Genomic DNA, 17844 nt, shown 5'->3' on the forward strand with positions numbered 1-17844 from the left:
AACCACCCCCACCTCCATAACCACCATATCCACCATATCCACCTCCCCCATATCCACCGGAGCCATAGCCTCCAGGACCTCCATAGCCATTCGCTCCCCCGTAACTCCCGGAACCCCCCGAATACATCTTTATAAAGGCTTCAAGAAAGATAATAAAAAGAAATAGATCTTAACCAAATCCTAGACAAATAGAATAAACCTGTAAATATACGCACAGAAATAAACAAACAAGCGCACAAACTAATGCACAAAAGGAATTATATTAAAGCATGCATACAATTAAAAACAAAGCAAACAAATGCAAAAAAGCCGTCCTTTAACCATCCACATCACAGCTCTAAACAACACAAGATATATAAACAATAGAGACTCCCTCCCATCTCCCTTCTCCGCATGCATCAGCTCAACTTCACTGCTGCAGCAGCAGCAACATAACAGCCAAACTGCTACAGACAACAGGGGGCATACGGAGGAGATGCACGGCCTATAGGCGTTCCAGGAGCCTTAGACCCATGCACAGACACAGCCCCTGCTCCAAAAGAAACTACAAACCAAGCGGTAATGAAAAGAGAAGCGCATGCACATGCCCACAGACGCAGAGGGCGGTGGGCGACTGTGGGGCTCCACGAGCAAACAGAACGTCGAGGCAAGTTTGATGAAGCCCTCACAACAATACAGAAAAAGACCAGGAGATTAAATTCAAAACGAAAGCGACAGAGTGAGGGTTCTTAGGTAAACAACTGCCCCGACAGCCCCCAAACCCCAGGGCTGGCGGAGGGAGAAGCGGCAGGAGTAGAAGAAGGAAGACAAAAAAGAGATCCGCGTACCGCTGAATTTGCAAATTCAAGAAACTTGAATTGTGCAAGACGGAGAAAAAGGAGTGGCACAAGTAAGCGCCTTTTGAGTTGAATGCTGCAGCTGCAGCCGTAGACCCGACAGGAAAGGAAAGCAGTCGTTTGTTCAGGACCTGTGCGGGGGGGAAAGAAGAGGGAAGCAACAGCTTACTGCCTAAGTTAGGCAGAAGCAAAGCAGAAATAAAGTAAAAACAAAAAAGAAATTCTGCTGCTCATCAAAAGACGCAAACAAACCAAGCCTACGTTGCAAATGCAAACAATGCCCATATATGGCTGCGACCTGCTGCTGAGCCGTACGTACAGCCGAGCAGCGGCGTTCTGCAATTCCACTTTTTAAACTCATGAACGATAATTCATCATTTTCCTTTCATTTTGTTGTTATTACCGCACTCCTTATTAATTTATTCCAATATCTTTCTTTTTCTTTATCTACGAGACCTCCTGTGGGGCGTTTCCCAGCCCCAAGCCACACGAGAACACCGAATCTGCAAAAGATGAATGTTAGCTAATTTGCAATTAACTTTCAGGCTTTCTGAGTGTTTCTTTCTCTAAGAGGTCCTCAACGGCCAGTTCTTCTGTCTCATCTTCTTCTCCCTATGCCCCTTCGCCCTGCCCCCGTACATGCAGCTGCCTGTACACAATACAAATGCGTACACCTGGGGGCCCCTTCTTCTCACTTGCGTGGCTCGATCCAGCACCTCTGTGCCCGTGTTGATGCGCCCAAGAAGACCTTCAATTTGAACTTCCTGCTGCATCTTTCTAGCGGCCCTTCTGTGGGGGTAGAGGGGCCCCCCGGTACTGATTACTTTTGAGTTAGCTTCGCCTCAACTCTACGCCATGGGCGCCAGCCGCACCCCTGCAAAGCCAGACAGGCGCAGAGATGCAGAAGGGAGGTTCCGTTGCTACCGCTGCCCTCAGGAGTTGGCGGTAGCCAACGTACGCGAGAAATGCTGCCGTAGCTGTCTGCTGCTGCTCGTACGCAAGACTTTCGCAGCAGAAATGGCAAACTTGCGCCAGCGGCTATCTGAACAGCAGCCTCAGCAGCAGCAGCCTCAGCAGCAACAGGAGCAGCAGCATCCTCAGCAGCAGCCTCAGCAGCAGCACAAGCAGCAACAGAAAGACATTGCATGCAGTTTGAACAGCGAAGATGTCCCGCTGTATATTGCCGTATCTGGGGGGGATGCGAGTGTTTCTTTATTGCATTTGGCAGCAGAAAGCGTGGAGAAGCGTCTATCTAGGCGTCTGCTCCAGCAGCAAAAAGGGGGGGGACTAACAAGGCCCCGCGACGGTGCAGAGGGAGAGAAGGTTGGGGCTGGACGCAATGAACGCGGTTTCAATGCATGCATTGCCTTGCATGTGGACATTCAGCGTTTGTTGAGGCCCCCAGCCGCAGTGGTGACGGCGCGGGTTGCGGGGGAGAGCTGCTGCTGCGCTTCAGGTGTACAGACATCTGCTGCTGCTGGTGCTGCAGCAGCAGCAGCAGAAGACAGCGGGGTTGTTCTACAGGGTCTCGCCCCTCATGAAGGGGACAGCCTCGCATTCCAGGTTCAGAAGGCAGCCACAGATGTGGGGCCCCACGTGCAGTGTGTGCTGCTGCATCCTCTGGGCTTCTCCTTTTCTTACGTGTTGGCGAAGCAGCAGGAAGGAAGAGAGGCAGCAGCAGCAGCAACAGCAGCAGCAGCTCCCGTTGAGGTGTACAGACACCCCGATGGACGGCCCTGGGGGAGAGAAGAACTTGAACGCATGCAGCAGCAAGAAGAAAGAATGCGTCGTCTCCTCGCAGAGACGTTTGCTGTAGACAAAACAGCAGCAGAAAGACTCACCAGGGCACTCGTGTACGATCCCAAACCCTAAACCCTAAACCCTAAACCCCAAAACCTAAACTCTAGACAGACCGCACCCTTAGATCAAAATCGCATTCACAGACTCTTTTCGTTGTGCTTCTTGGCTTGGGGTGTATAGACACCGCGCGTTGCATGCTGAGGGTTTGCGGTCAGGGTTTAGGGTTTCGGGTTTAGGGTTTAGTTGAAGCGTTACTAGAATTCAATTTGTTCAGACACTCAACACGAAGGCTTTGCGGTGGCATATAAAAGAAAGTCGGGCTGTTCAGTCCAGCAGCAGCAGCAGCAGCAATAGCAGCAGCAGCAGCAGCAAAAACAGCAGGAGCGCAAAAGCAAGGCTGTTGCGGCAGCAGCAACAGTTGCTGCTTCATGGTTTAAATTGCTGCGTGTCGGTTTGTTTGTTTTGGTTCGTGTCAGGGCCAAGGTTCTGCGCGGTTACTTTGAGCGCATGCAGCAGGATTTGAGGTGCACGTACACCCCATATCTATGCACAGGAGACACTGCATCTGCAGCAGCTCTCTCCGTATTAGAACGACTCAGCTACGGGGAGGGCCGCTGCCTTGGTTTGGAGACATCAGCAATTGATGGCAGGTAGAAGCTTTTTCTATGCATCTGTAGAACAGGGGAGAAGGGGGTGGGGCTGCATGCATTCATGCATGCATGCATGCATGCATGAATGATCCTTAAGGGTTTATGCTTTAGGGTTTAGGGCGGAGTTAGGGCTGGGAAGACTGGGTGTTGAGTTTAGGGTTTAGGGTTTAGTGTATGGTTTATATTTTTGTATGGTTTAGTCTGTGGTTTAGGGTTTTAGGGTTTCGGCGTGGGGTTTAGGGTTTAGGGTGTATTGGGTGGTTTGTGCATGCATGCGCATGCAGACAGCAGCCGCTATTTGTTTTATGTCGACCTCTAGTGGTGATGGAGAAGAAAGAGTTGGCTTTATTTCGTCTGTTTGGAGGCCTCAGCACATTGAGGGTTCTGCCGTATGCATTTCATATGAATGCATGCACGGGGCTGGTGCTGCAAGACGCAGCAGCAAACCCTCTCCCTTCTGTACGGTGGCTGCTGCAGCAGTTTCTATCAGAAATGCACAGCAGCAACACCGCCACGGCCTACAACTTGAGCAGCGCAGTGAGGCGTTTAGACAAACCCCCCGACGAACACTGCGGACAAATTGCCAATAGTAAGCACCACAAACCCCTTTGGGGCTGCATGCGCATGCACAAACCAAACTCGCATGCATCAACCCTAACGCAAGACACCCCCAACACTCACCTACGGGCATACATGCATGCTTGCGTACGGGTATGCATGCGTGCATGCAATCCCCTAGGGAAGGTGTGTTTGTGCATGCATTGCATGCACGCATGCATGCATGCATGGGGCCGCTGCATGCGCCGCAGAATGCTGTCTCTGCTGGAAAGCCCCAGCATTGGACTTCGATGGGATGTTGGAGGAGGTGGGGTTTCTATCGCCCAAACAGAGACAGGTGAATAAAGACTACTTGAACTGTCTCTGCTGCTATTGCTGCTGCTGCTGTTGCTGGTGCTGCTGCTGCTGCTGCAGTACGCGTGCTGGCTTGCTGCTGGACAGGGGATTGAATACCGTGGCGAAGGGCTGCTGTGCTTGTTTGTATGCGTGTGTTTGTTTGTGTTTGCTTTTTGTTTGTGTTGCTTCGTGTTGGCGTTTTGTTTTCTTTTGGGTGTTTGTCTGTGGTGCCGCCAAGACTTGACTGTGGGGTGTATGTATGGACTGTCTTTAGTCAGATCGAGGCGCATGCATGCGCTTGATGCATGCATGCGTTTTTATGCATGCATGCGCTGCATGCATGGATGCGTTTTCTGTGCTTAGGTTGCAACGGGGTATTTGCAGCCCCGAGAAAAAGCCCCAAAATTCTGTCGCGCATGCATGCGCGACGCCACGGCAGCGGAAAGTGCTGCTGCTTTCATTTTGGAGTTTTGTTTGCTGCCTAGAGATGGGGAGGTTGCTGTTTAGCTACTGCTACCAATTGCGGTGTCTGTACAGTAATGCTTTATATCTTCTTAGCTGCAGCTGCCTCTGCTGCTTCCTTTATCCTTTTGTCCTACTTCCCTCTTTCTACAAAATGCAGTCTTAGAGGCTTCAATAGCAAATACAATGCAAGACAGCGCGCAGCCCCAGCTGCAGCTGCCTATACACCTGAGCCATCCCGTCCACTTCCCCTAAAGCTACAACCCCCTGGGCGTTTCGAGGGCCCCTTAGAGGCCCCTTTTTAGCCTCGTTTGGGGCCCCTTGGAGGCCCTCGACGGTCCCCTTTAAATGCTCATTTGGGGCTGCTTGGGGGCCCTCCAGGGGCTCCTTGAATGGTGATTTGGGGCCCTCTGGGGGACCCCAGGGGCCCCTTTCCAGCCTTCTTTGGGCCCCCGTGGGGGCCTTTCAGAGACCCCTCTACAGGTTCATTTGGGGCCCCTTGAGGGCCCTCCAGGGGCCCCTATGAATGTTCATTTAAGGACCCGTGGGGGGGCCCTCTACGGACCTCTTTGGATTTCATTTGGGGCCCCTTGGAGGCTGCTTTGGGGCCCCTTGGGTGGTTTTTAAGGCCCAGTTGGCGCCCTAAGGCAGTCTTCGCGCCTCTACAGGCAGTGCCGCTGTCTCACACTTATTATTGAATATATATATATATATATACAGTAGTATATAATAAGTATACGCAATATATATATATATATATACACCTATAGAGCAGTACGCATCTATATATATATATATATATGCATACTACTGTTATATATATATATATATATATACATGCATTATATATATACATACATATATGGCGCCTGCATTGATTAAGGATGATTATTTAGGATTGGCTTTGTGTGTCGTATGATTTTCTGCTGCCTGGTAGAAGTTTCTTGACGGAGACACTTCTTTTTAAACTTGTTATAGCCCTTTCTGTAATGCTTGTCTTTCGTTTGCTGCTGCGTCTTCGTTTAGTGTTTTGGGAGTCTGTGGTGTCTCCTTCTCTGTTGTTGCTGTCTCCTCCTCCGTTGTTGCTGTCTCCTCCATCCGATATATCAACGAATTGGTCTTGTAGAGATTGGAGGTCGAAGGAGGTCTCATCTTCAAGCTGGCAGTGATTATCATTTTGTTTGTGTGCTTGTTTATCTTGTTGTTTTCTTCCTTTTGTCTTCTTCCCTTTCTTCTTGCTGCGTCGAGACTCCTTCTGCTGCTGCCGCTGCTTCCCGTTGCTCAGCTCCTGCAGTCTCTTCGCCTCACGTGCATTCTTCTTCCCTTCTTTTATTTTGCGATACCATCTTCCAAAGCGGCTGTGTTTTATTTTATATAGCATCGACTTCCATAGGTTTCCGAGGGCCTGCAAGCATTCAAACAAAGAGAGACAGAAGTATACCCTAAAAAGAAACAAAAGGGACAGATATACACCCTAAAAGAAACAAAGGGAGACAGATATACACCTAAACCAGACAAGGAGAGCCATATGATACACCCTAAATGGAGAGGGAAATGAGGTATATACGCTCTCTACAAACAAATAAAATGCATTTGTCTCTTCTTCCTGCTAAACCTCTCTAATAACAGCTAATAAGAATAAGGAAAGAGACAACCAGCAGCAGAAACAAACTGCTGCTGCAGCGAGGAGACAGACACCGAGGAGACAGAAACATGAAGCTACTTCTAGGGCTAGTAGAATGGCAATGAAGCGGGCACCCAAACTGAAAGGAAGAGACAGCATCACTCTCTTTTCCCTAGTGCCGTTTGCTGTGTATAGCGTAGTGTGTATCTCCTTCATCCTCTGTTTTGTGTCTCCTGTTTACTACTGCGACTAAGTCTTTCAGGTGTATAGGGAGCTCCATTGTCTTGTTTCTCTTTTTGCTGTTTGGCTGCGCTAAATTCTCCTCTTTGTTTGATTGTGTCTTGCCTTCTCTAAGCATCTCTCGTCTAAGTGTCTCCTTTGGGGTGTACAGACACTCAATAGCAGCTTCGCTATAGCAGCGATATAGAAATGCCGCATGCTATGTTGTACATGGGGAGACACTTGTTTCCTTTTTGCTGGTGCTAACTAAGCAGGGGTCTCCTTTTCAGCCTTTGTTTCTCCTGTCTTCCTTTCTTTTATAGCAAAGTTGTCTCTTTGTGCGGCTTATGCTTTTTTATTATGTTTTGTTTGTGTGGAAGCTTCGCTTTTAGGATCTCTTGCTGCAGTGTATATGTGTCTGTATGTATGAGTAGGGTCATTGTGTATTGTTTGTTTTATTGCTTATATTTTTATGTTTTAGTGAGTGTCTCACCATTTCAAGCCTCTCTAAGAACTTCCAGTGGGAGCGAACAATAACATAAACAGACAGTGCGGGGCCAACAAGGGTAGCAAGAGATGCCATAAGAACAGCTTTAGAGACAACGGAGACAGCGGTAAGAACAGGTGATGCTGAGAGAGGAGGGGAGCTTAAAGAGTCTTGCGCACTTATACCCCCGCCCCCCTCTTGCACAGGTGCATCCAAACAAAACCCTAAAGGCCCGCAACTACCTGCTAGGCCTGACTGATTCGCTACACTAACCCCACCACCACCACTAGCAACCCCACCACCACCACCACCCCCAGCAGCCCCATGCAAACCCTCAGCCCGAATCTCCGCCAGAGCATTCAGCTGATTTGCAACGCTGCACAAACACAAACAAACAGAAACAAATTAGGCAATCCACACACACTTATATATGCCCATACATCCATGCATACACGCATGCATGCAAATGCATCCAGGCATGCATACGTAAGGCTCTATGCATGCATTTGCGTATGTAGGTGTATCCATGCTGGCGAATGTAGTTGCGTGCATGCATGCGGGGATGCGCATGTTAGTAGATGGAGGACGAGTAGAAGAACCAATAAAGACACAAATCACCACAACTTCTAGATGCGCAAAAAATAGAAAATCCTGAATAAAGAAGCGAGGAGCGAGGGAAGTCGCCCCTAGGCCCCCTAAACCCTAAACCCTAAACCCTTTTTGTTTCTTACGCGACAACGGAGCTAGCAAAGAAGAGAGCCAATCCCACCCATCCCATGATTTCTGCAGCTCTGTCACTTTGTCTCTTGTGTATCCACTGCCCAATCATTTGTCCAAAGAAAGGCGCTTGTGCTGAGAGGAAATTACCAAAGGATGGGTAGCTGAGGTGTCTGTACACCTGACCAGCTAGTTGGGTATGGTAAGCAAACACCGAAGCAGAACCATATCGAAGTCTTTTGAGTAATTTCTTTTGGCTGGGGGGAAGGAAATTATCAAGAAGAGTGCGGCTTAGGTCTCCTCCCGCTATAACCATTCTAAAGGAGTTTACTTGAAGAGGGTCATATAAAGAGCGCTGCCAAGTTGGGTCGCTATATTGCTTTTCTTTTGCTGCTGCTGCATCCGGTCGAGCCCATCCATCTGCTGCTACGTTCAAAGCTAATCTCCATATATGTGAAAAGAAAACAGAGAAAAAAGAACGCCGAAACTCTATTGCTCTTTCTTCACTGTCTAGCGTTCCATAGAGAGAGTCCACTTGGCTCACCAATGCAGTTAGCGGCACCTGCAAAACCGAAAAAAAAACAAACCATTATTAACAAAGCGCAGATAATGGAGGGGAGTGCATGGGGTGAGGAGAGGAAGAAAAGATAGAGAGAGCAAAGGCGGGATATGTTGTGTTGCATGTCGGTGTACATGCATGCACGCATGCATGCATGCAGTAAAAGAACCACCACAAAGAGCGGCGCTTGTTGGGGTTTACGTACAGCTGGGGGAACGGTTTGGGGGCTGAAGAACTGGTCTTGCAAGTCATCAAAAAGGGTTTCTGCTGCTCTTTGAAAGACGTCTGTGGAGGCGAAGACGGTGGGGTTGTTGTGATAGATGTTAGACAATTCCTTTAGGAAGAGGGCGACCTTGGGATAATCTGGTATCACCGCAGCTAAGGTGGCGTGTTGTGCTTGGAAAGGAGGCATACGAAGGAGTTTGCTGGCAGCTTTAGAGACTTTCTCTTTAAGCCGACGGAAGAGGCTCTTCTTGTTTTTCCCTAAAGATGTCTCCTTAGGATTAGTAAGGAGACCCACAAGCAGCAGATTGTCTCCTGCTTGCTGCAGCAAATGCATCGAATCCCGTAGCAGCTGAATGAAGTATGAAGCACGAGATGCACACTGACATGAAACCCACTGCTGCTCTCTCATATCTTCCTGTTCGATCAATATACCCATATGCCGCTCAAGTGCTTCCTTTAGTTTGGTGTTTAAAGCATTTGTTTCAGGGGGAGGCGCTGCAAGGTCGAACCCTAATAAATCTCTTGTCTCCGCTTGCAAACCCCTCCTTAGCTTCTCCTGCAAGTTATACACCCCAAAACAAACGAAGAAATAAATGCATAACACTGTGCAGGCAGCCATTTCAACCCAAGAGAAAAAACCAACAGAAACAAAGCATCCTCCAGCCACCTCTTATGTACCTGCTGCTGAGGTGCAGCAGCTGCAACTCAGCAGCAGATGCAGCAGCAGAAGGAAGGAGAGAGAAAGAGACACCAAAAAAGCGAATGTAACCATCAAACAACAGAGACAGAAGCAGGTGCACACACACCAAACGAATAGGGCTACGCAGCATCTCAGTGGCCTCCTTCGCTTACACAACACACAGGTGAAGGGCAGAGTCAACAAAAAACCCCAAACTGAAACTGCATGCACGTTGCATTATCTGTAATGGCTGCATGCAACTTGTTTAGTGGGGCTGGCCTCCTCGCATGTTACCTGGGCCTTCTTTGGCATTCCGGTGTACGTCCACCCCTCTATAATTGCGTCTAACTCTGCAGAAATGCCTCCAGGATCTCGCACTGCACCCGAAGGATTGCTGTAGAAGGCAGCATATTGATTTAAATGAAGAAATACATCAGGATGAACAACAGGCTTAAATGCACTTTGTAGCGCCTCCCACGCATCTGCCGAAAGCTGAGACTTCAGGACTGCGCCAGCAAAGAAAAGCAGCATAAATAGAGAAGTTACTTTGTGCGTGTACATACACCCTACCCCAAGTTGAACGGAAGTACAGCCCCACAACACTCAAAAGATAAACAAATCATTCATTTCTTGTTATGGTTACGCATCAACGCATCACTCTCAAACACAGAGGCAAAGCAAAATTTACACAAAGTAAATATCTCTTTCACGCATTCCCGCCCATGCATTCCTCTGCATGCATGCATGCATGCGTGCATGCAGCCGTGTATCCATGCGTACAATGCTGCACGCATGCATGCAACCTTGTATGCATGCATGCAACCTTGCATGCACACACCCAACCGTGCATGGACGCATGCACCCCGGCATGCATGCATGCGGATTTGCATGCATTGATGGAAAGTGTGGGACATACACCGGACGTGCGCAGTTGTGAGTTTGTGTTTTTTCTCGAAGATGGCGAATATTTTCTTCAGAAGACTTTTCTTGCTTCTTCTCCCCATCAAAAGATAGTTAGCTCGGAACCCATTTAAGCCATATATGGCATCTGCAAAAAGGGAATAGCAGAGTGCATGCAAGAATAATCAAGATGGAATATAATATAACAAGCAAAAGGTAATGCAACAGTGCAGGTCCATGGCGTTTAAAGTATTTGGTTTCAGACACCGCAACGAAATGAGCCACGAAAAACCCAAAGAGGAAGCAAAGACACAACAATGAACCCTAAACCCCGAACCCTCGATGAAAGGGTGGCAGCTCACCTCTGTTGGCAGCACCTTTCTTCTCAAATTCAAAGAGACCAAACCACTCGTTCAGGACCAGCAACGATCGGATCCAGGGGCTGTACAACCCGAAGTGTTCGTACACATCAGGATGAGATGTTATGATTGTGAAGGGGTGCAGCTTTCGCCAGTCTTTGCAAAGCTCTTCTACACAGGGTTCTTGCCTCGCCAGCCACCCTAGTGCATGTGCTACGTCAACCCCTGCATGCAGAAAACCCATAACATGTGCATTTCAGGTGTACATCCACCGCAGCGCAGTCCCCGGCATAAGCCCTAGTAGAAATGCATGCGATTTGTCAGGCTTTCTGTCGTGTGTGCATGTGGAAGGGGGGGGGGCTTGTAAGCTGCAGCATTTCGTCTTGCGTTGCTCCTTTCTGTGTTGTTTGTGCATGCATTGCTTGCTGATATCTTCTTCTTCTAGATGGAGAATAGTTTTCTGTTTCGGGGCTTTGCTGTTGTGTGCGTTGCAGGTAATAGTCTCACTATCGTCGAGTATCCTCCAGGTATTTTCAAAGAAGTTGCAATGATATAAAGCGATGTACTTCTCGCAATTCAACCTTTTCCATTGTTTTTCGCTCGTTGCTGCCGTGCACTTCACTGCGTAATCCATCGCTGACTTCGCTCTCTGCTTCTTCAACTCCTTTTGAAAACCCTTTGTCTTCAGCCGGTCACAGTATCCCCGGTCTACGCAGCCACAAACACATACACACAGACACGCACACATTATGCAAACTGCCCCATGCATGCATGCTTACATGCATGTAAACTAATGCATGCATGTAAGCCAATGCATACATGTGAGCCAGTGCAAGCATGGATGAATGGATGCATGCATGCATATTTGTATAAAAGGGTTTGGCGGGAGTTCAAGTTTTCAGGCTGTTCATACACCCCAACCCTGAAATAAACATAAATGGGGAGTTTCGGTTTGCAGTTTTTCTGCATTTCCCTGGAAACCCGCTTGCACTTTCTCCTTTTTAAAAAGAAAGAAAAAAGTGCAAGCAACATCTTGTTAAAACGATATTGCAAATTTCATTTTAAACCACTTACTCTTTTGAGTCGCTTGAACAATTGCGTCGTACGTACGCGGGTCCTCTCGAAGGCGAAAGTCTGACCCTGCGGGCGCATTGCATCCACACACCTGCGTGCATGCATGCAAGTGCATGCAAATGCATGCAAATCACTGCATGCATATCAGGACATGCAGATGCATGCAGATCAATGCATGTGAACCAGTGCATGCAAATGCATGCAAATCCATGCATACACATAATATAGGTGTATTTCCATGCATGCAAGTGCATCCAGCTTGTGCTTAGATGGGCTGAAGGGGTGCATGCAGCTGGGGCCAGTGGGTATCTTCATGCAACTGCATGCATGCATTGACGTTTGCATGCAATTGCACGAAGGCAAACGCGCCCGGTAGCTGCTGCTGTCTCCTGTCCGTTCTATCTTAGCTTTGAGCCGATCTTCCGTTTTTTCCGTCGCCTTTGCATTATAGACAACACTACGAGTTGCATACAACTGGACATGCGACGTAATATGGATATATATTGTTGTTTCTTCATGGATTTATATATATATATATATGTATACAGACATATGCATATATATGTATATAGAAAAGTAGATATACATACACAAATACGTACATATATATATATATATATATGCTTGTGCGTACGTAAATATTTACATATACATATACATATGTATGCCTAGATATATATATATCTCCTTCATTCAATGTAGGACCTACACTCTGAAGACAGCTCGGTCATTATGGCTGGAAGGGCCGTCTCCATCTCCGCTGCATGCACCCCAAACGCATCCCACCCCGACAATTCTGCAAGCATGCATGCATGCATGCCTGAATGCACGTGTGCACGCTTTTTTGTATGCATGCAGGTGTTTTTTGCATGCATGCGTGCACTGGCAACAAGGGCAGCAGAGGCCTAGCTGTCTCCTTTTGGCTGTTAGGAGACCAATGAAGTGGGAGGAGGCCGCTGTTCTGTGGATTGTAATACGACGGGGGGAAGGCACACAGACAAGGGGTGAGAGAAAAGGAGACAAGCACAAGAAAAAGAAAACAAAATAATTAAGGCTAATGAAAGAGAAGATGGCAATTCAAAGACAGCAGGAGAGAAGGGGATAGAGAGGTAGGGAAGAGAAAGAAGTTGGTGGGAGAGATAGCTCGAAAAAGCCCCAAGAGAGTGCATGCAACAGAGATATGGAGACACAGCAGCGGCATCAGCGGAGACACAAGGAGACCTGCGAGGAGACAGACCCGTAGCTGCAATGATGTTGAAGTAGAAATTTAATTTCTCTCGATCGACAACCAAGCTGCTTGTTGCTTGATGCCGAGGCCACACTATGGGGTCTTGTGCTCCTTGCACAAAACTTGTCTCTGCCTCGACTTCATTTCCACTTGCTGTTGAGGCTTTCCGAGTCTCTCCTCTGCCTCCCCCTGTCCCTTCATGCTGCACCTTCTCGTCAGCTGCAGGATGAGCCGCAACACCGGAGCCAGAGGCTTCGGCTTCCTGCTGCTGCTCCTGCTGCGGTGGGTGCGCCTCCTCCGGCTGCTGCGGATACTCGTGCGTCTGCTCGCGCTCGTGATGCTGCTGAGGCTGCGGATGCTGGTGGTGCTCCTCATGCTCGTGCTGATGCTGCTGCGGATGCTCCTCCTGCTGCTGCTGCGGGTGCTCCTGCTGCTGCTCATGCTCGTGCTGCTGCTGCTCCTGCTGCGGATGCTCTTGCTGCTGCTCATGCTCATGCTGTTGATGCTGCTGCTGCGGATGCTCTTGCTGATGCTCATGCTCATGCTGCTCATGCTGCTGCTGCGGATGCTCGTGCTGCTGCTCATGCTCGTCCTGATGATGCTGCTGCTGCGGATGCTCGTGCTGCTGCTCATGCTCGTGTTGTTGCTGCTGCTCGTGCTGCTGCTGCTCGTGCTGCTGCTGCTGGGGCAGCAGGAGGAGATCGTTTACGGAGCAGGGGTCGGATCCCTCGAGGATAGCGGGTGAGGGGTTTTTGTGGAGACCAAAGCACAGTCTCCTCAGGTTTACATCCGGTGTGGTGTTTAGCTGCAAGGGAATAGCCAGTCGTTTGCCTTCTCTTGGAGGTTGTTGGTTTATCAGCTCATTAAAAAACGCCAAGCCCCGTTCGTAGCCTGAACGCACATGCATGCATGCATTCCTACTGCATGCATCTTCTTGCCCAACCACGCATGCATGCATGCATGCATGCGCGCTTCCATGCATATTTACAGAGATGCATTTAGAGGGCTGAAAGTGCCGCTGTGTTCGACAGCATGGATGCCCAATAAAGCAGATAAAGGAACCGAAGCAGGGCAATTAGGGGCTGGCTAATCCGCATGCATGCATGCATGGCGGCTGACTGCGTTGGGCAATGAGGACAGCATCCTCAAGGAGGTCGCATGTAAGGCGGGCGTAGCCGGCACTGAATTGCTGGCGCTGAAAGAAGACCCTGGGGACATAGAGGAGACTCTCGGGTAGGCGGGGATTTCCGAGTTGTTTTTGGAGTTTAATCTGACAGAGTTTATCCAGCTGCATCCTTCTAGCAGCAGCAGAACTCGAGAGAAAAAGAAGCACCCGTGGGTAGGGACGAACACGAGCCGAGCGTCCCCTCCCCACAAACAACTCCGAGAAACGAATATGAGCCAGAAACAGCAACAAAAGCCCCATCTTCACTGCATGCACAACGCATGAATGCAAACATGCAAACCCACGCTTTTAGACGCAAACAAATGAGCAAAAGTTCTGCTGCTCAAGTCTTCTATGCCTCCACAGGTGCATGCATACAAGCATTCATTTAAAAGCCCTAGCATGCATGCATCTGCTACTACGGTTGAATTGGGGCTTTAAATAGAGGCCTGGGGAGGTTTCAGGGCGTCGCGTCCCCTAGGGTTTGGCGTGGGACATATATTACGGTTTAGCGTTTAGATGTGCGTTTGTCTTGGTGGGGGTTTAGGGTTCTTTGGAGTTACAAGTGGGGTTAAAGGAGGCAGAGAGGAAGATCTGCGATTTTGGCTTTTTGTTGAGTAATGCGTCAGTGAGGTCCTTCGCAGCAATTGTTACGGGGGGAGCTTCAGGGAGGTCGTCTGCATTAGGCTTTGGGTTTTCTCTAAAGAGGCAAGAGACAGAGAGAAACACTTGTTGCATGCACTGCATGCAGCAGGTGTCTCCTTCAGCCTATGGATACCTCCGCGCCATAGCCTCGTGACTCATTAACTTTTCGTTTGGAGGGTTGGAGGACAGAGAGACAGAGAGACGGGACAGAGAGGCATAAAGGATTTAGAGTTTAGGGTTTAGGGTTTACGGTTTGAAGGAGACAGCTGGGGCTTGCCTGGCTTGTAGCAAAGATGTTTCAGCGATAACTTCTGGGGGTGTCGCTGTGGCGCCCTCCTGATTGTCTCCCTTGAAGCCCCAATGAACAAATGCCTCTTTTAGTGCATCTTCAGCAGACTTTCCCTCTTGAAAGGACCTAAAAGGTTGATAGAACACCATGAGGTCGATGTAGAGGAGAAGACGAGTAAAGAGGCGGGAGCAGAGGAGACGATCCCCACCGGTCGATCCCACGAGAGACTCTTCAAGCTGTACAGCCGCCTCTTTCGCCGCCTCCACCTCCCTCATGTTGCACCTTAAAGACGCAACAGCAGATGCAGCAGAGGCAGAGGGGCAGTCCCCACTGCGCTCCCTCAGGCGCATGCAGCCTTCTTGACCTTTATCTGCAGCACCCCACAAACCCTAAACCATTGAACTCAAACCCTAAACCCCAAATGAAGGGAATACAAGCTGCAGCAGCTAAAGGACGCGGCAAACAACAAGAAACAGACAACAAACAAACAACAAATCACCAGGAGAATTCTTGGCATTTCCACCCGTTCTGCATGCATGCATGCAGGCATGTGTGCAGGCAACTTTGAGGCTGTTTACGTACAAATGAAACAGAGCCTTACCTCGCAGGGCCCCGGCAAACCTGGTGGCCCCAAGCGTCTCCTCCAGTCTCTGCAGGTTATCCTGTGGCGTAGTTCCTGAAAGAACAGCACGAGCGCGCACACATCTCTACATGCATGCAGATGCATGCAGATGTATGCGGGAAATGGGGCTGGGTTGAGGTGTACTGACAGCTCACCTTCAACCGGAGCAGCCGGATCGTAATGCTTTCCTCGACCCAGTGGCTTCGACCCCGGTCGAAACATATCGATGCCTTCGAGGAGGGCTGACAAACAGAGTCAAACAAAGCAAAGCTCCAAAACACGCATGCAGGCATGCATGCATGAATGCATCAATGCATGCATGCCTTGATGCTTGCATGGATGCATGCGCTCACAAGCAGGCACTTGCATGCAGGCCTGCATCTCAGCCCAAAAAACTCACCGTCAAGTTGGTCCGAGGACATCTCTTCTGCAAACAAACACAAACACCTCAGACTTCAGGTTATAATATATGGACCTTCAGGTTTCGGCTTATCTTTAAAGTAGCCGGAGGGGCCCTAACAGAAGATAGCAGCTGCACAGAAAGAAGGCCTGAAAATGGCAGGAACTTTCGGGGTTCCCTGCGTGCATGCATGCATGCATTCATGTAGGCGTGCAGTCCTACCTAGGGTTTCCCTTTGGGGTTGGTTCGGGTCCTCTTGGGGAGGCCCCGACGCTGCGTGTGGATCTTCTCCATGGGGAGCAATAGGAGCAGCAGTAGAAGGTCCTGCAAGAACGAAGCTGACGGGAGATAGAAGCAACGCAGCAGCAGCAGCTGCTGCTGTTGCTGCCCCGAAGGCCCCGCTGAGTCTACTGCTGCTCATTGCGGTGTCTGTACTGCCTTTGCCTCTCTTCGCCACTCCTTTGATTTATATAGGCTTAACGAATATCAACAAAGATGTTTACACTGCCTGTACACCACAAAGTCGCCAAGGAAAGAAGGCGAGAACCAATGGAATGGAGCCCAATGGGGCCTGGAATCCGATCCCCATTCCTTCTCGCCGCTCCTCCTTTTGGAGCGTTCTTTGAGGATTTATTGTGCAATATTACAAAAGATATTTCAATCAATTAAAAAACAAATGAAAGAAAACACAAAACAAGGAACCGCCTCCGAGGTCCTTCGGTGTTCGTTCAGGTTAGCAGTGAGATGGTGGCGGGCGCGTGATCGTTTGCTCTGCCTAATCTTTGAAATTAAAACAGATAATTAGACAAAAATACAACAAATAAACAAAACAAACGCTTTATAGAAGTATATCGCCAAGCCCCAAGCGAGCAAACCCCTCAATGGAGGGGCATGAAGGCCTGAGCGGGGGCCTTGAAGTAACTGTGCTGCTGTCGTCGGCTGCGGTCTCCACGTTTATTTTCGTCTGTCTTGCTCTATTTGTTTCTTTGAACAAAATTGCAGCGAAATATAATTAAAACTAAACTCAAAGGAAGGATTTTCAGGTTTCTTATTCTCTCTAAACATGACGATATGATAACGGCCCTGTGCAGCCTACGGGGTGTCTGCGGCGGTCATACTGCCTGCGCGGTACACATTTCTGGTTTTGCCAATCAGTTATAGTTCATTTTCATTTTTATCGTTATTTTTAAACCTCTTTTGCTTTATTATTGTACACTTCTTCCATCATGCGCAGCAGAAGACCTACCGTGGTGCTGTAGGTGGGGGCCTCTTTGGTCGCCGTTGTTCGTACGCCTCGCGCGTAATGCTGCCTCCAAGCACAACCGCACCGTTCTGAATAACAATAATAATAATATTAACAATAATAATAGTAGAAATAATAATAGCAGTGCAAACAAACTTTTTCCCCTTCAGTCATAGGCGCAAACCAACAAGATGCAGCCTCCAAACTGGGGTGTACGTACCCAGGTAAGCCTGAGAAGAAGCATTTGGGGTTCTTCTTTTGCATCTCTAGCAAGGAGACATAACATGTACCAGAAAAAGACCAGTTTACTAAGACGACTATGGATATACAAACCGAGAGAAGGCACCAACAACAACACCAGGAGGGAAAAACTGTAAACATCCCGTTTAATGAATAAACTTCGTGGGAAGCAGCCTGCAATACGGGGCAATACAAAGGTGTGTGAGTTGCCTCATGCATCAGAGAGAAACAACTAAGCAACACATTTTAATTACAAGTGCAGGAGTGAGTCTATAATACATTATGATACAATTTGTTAGGTGCAGTAGCTGGGGATATACGTAGAGCCACAAACATGGAAACTAGAAATCTATCTTTGCAGTCTTCGCCTCCTCTGCGAGCTCAGCGTCACAAGGAAGAAGCAGCAGCTCTTCTTGGTTCATTAATTGAAGTCCTGAGCTCTTGCATTTAGAGAACCTTTTCATGTCAATGACAATCGCCAGCCTTAGCTAGCCAGGTTGCGCGCTCGTGCCCACCTAGCACTGTAC

The 17844-nt window shown here is 48.8% G+C and overlaps 3 protein-coding genes across 3 annotated transcripts in view; 1 reads left to right on the forward strand and 2 right to left on the reverse strand.

The window, feature by feature from the left end:
- The window catches only part of EAH_00008350 (hypothetical protein, conserved), a gene marked incomplete at both ends in the record, with an annotated part of 1303 nt that extends 1176 nt beyond the window's left edge, over window positions 1-127 (reverse strand). The window contains one exon of the mRNA XM_013395592.1: window positions 13-127. Within this exon, the coding sequence (XP_013251046.1) occupies window positions 13-127 (115 nt within the window). The remainder of the gene's footprint in view (window positions 1-12) is intronic.
- Window positions 128-1853: 1726 nt separating this feature from the next.
- EAH_00008360 (hypothetical protein, conserved) lies at window positions 1854-3290 on the forward strand (the record flags this gene model as incomplete). Its single annotated transcript, XM_013395593.1, has 2 exons — window positions 1854-2689; window positions 3113-3290. 2 exons carry the CDS (start codon window positions 1854-1856, stop codon window positions 3288-3290), a joined length of 1014 nt encoding a protein of 337 aa, XP_013251047.1.
- A 4016-nt stretch (window positions 3291-7306) lies between these two features.
- On the reverse strand, window positions 7307-16255 carry EAH_00008370 (hypothetical protein, conserved; the record flags this gene model as incomplete). Its single annotated transcript, XM_013395594.1, has 17 exons — window positions 7307-7348; window positions 7591-7658; window positions 8234-8251; window positions 8450-9029; window positions 9447-9658; window positions 10415-10636; window positions 10919-11119; window positions 11486-11551; window positions 12195-12245; window positions 12723-13604; window positions 13833-14144; window positions 14442-14578; window positions 14774-15182; window positions 15414-15488; window positions 15590-15676; window positions 15835-15861; window positions 16057-16255. 17 exons carry the CDS (start codon window positions 16253-16255, stop codon window positions 7307-7309), a joined length of 3588 nt encoding a protein of 1195 aa, XP_013251048.1.
- Window positions 16256-17844: the final 1589 nt, after the last annotated feature.

This window comes from Eimeria acervulina, genomic scaffold, assembly GCF_000499425.1.
Source record: "Eimeria acervulina Houghton genomic scaffold, Eah_scaff40, whole genome shotgun sequence".
NCBI lineage: Eukaryota > Apicomplexa > Conoidasida > Eucoccidiorida > Eimeriidae > Eimeria > Eimeria acervulina.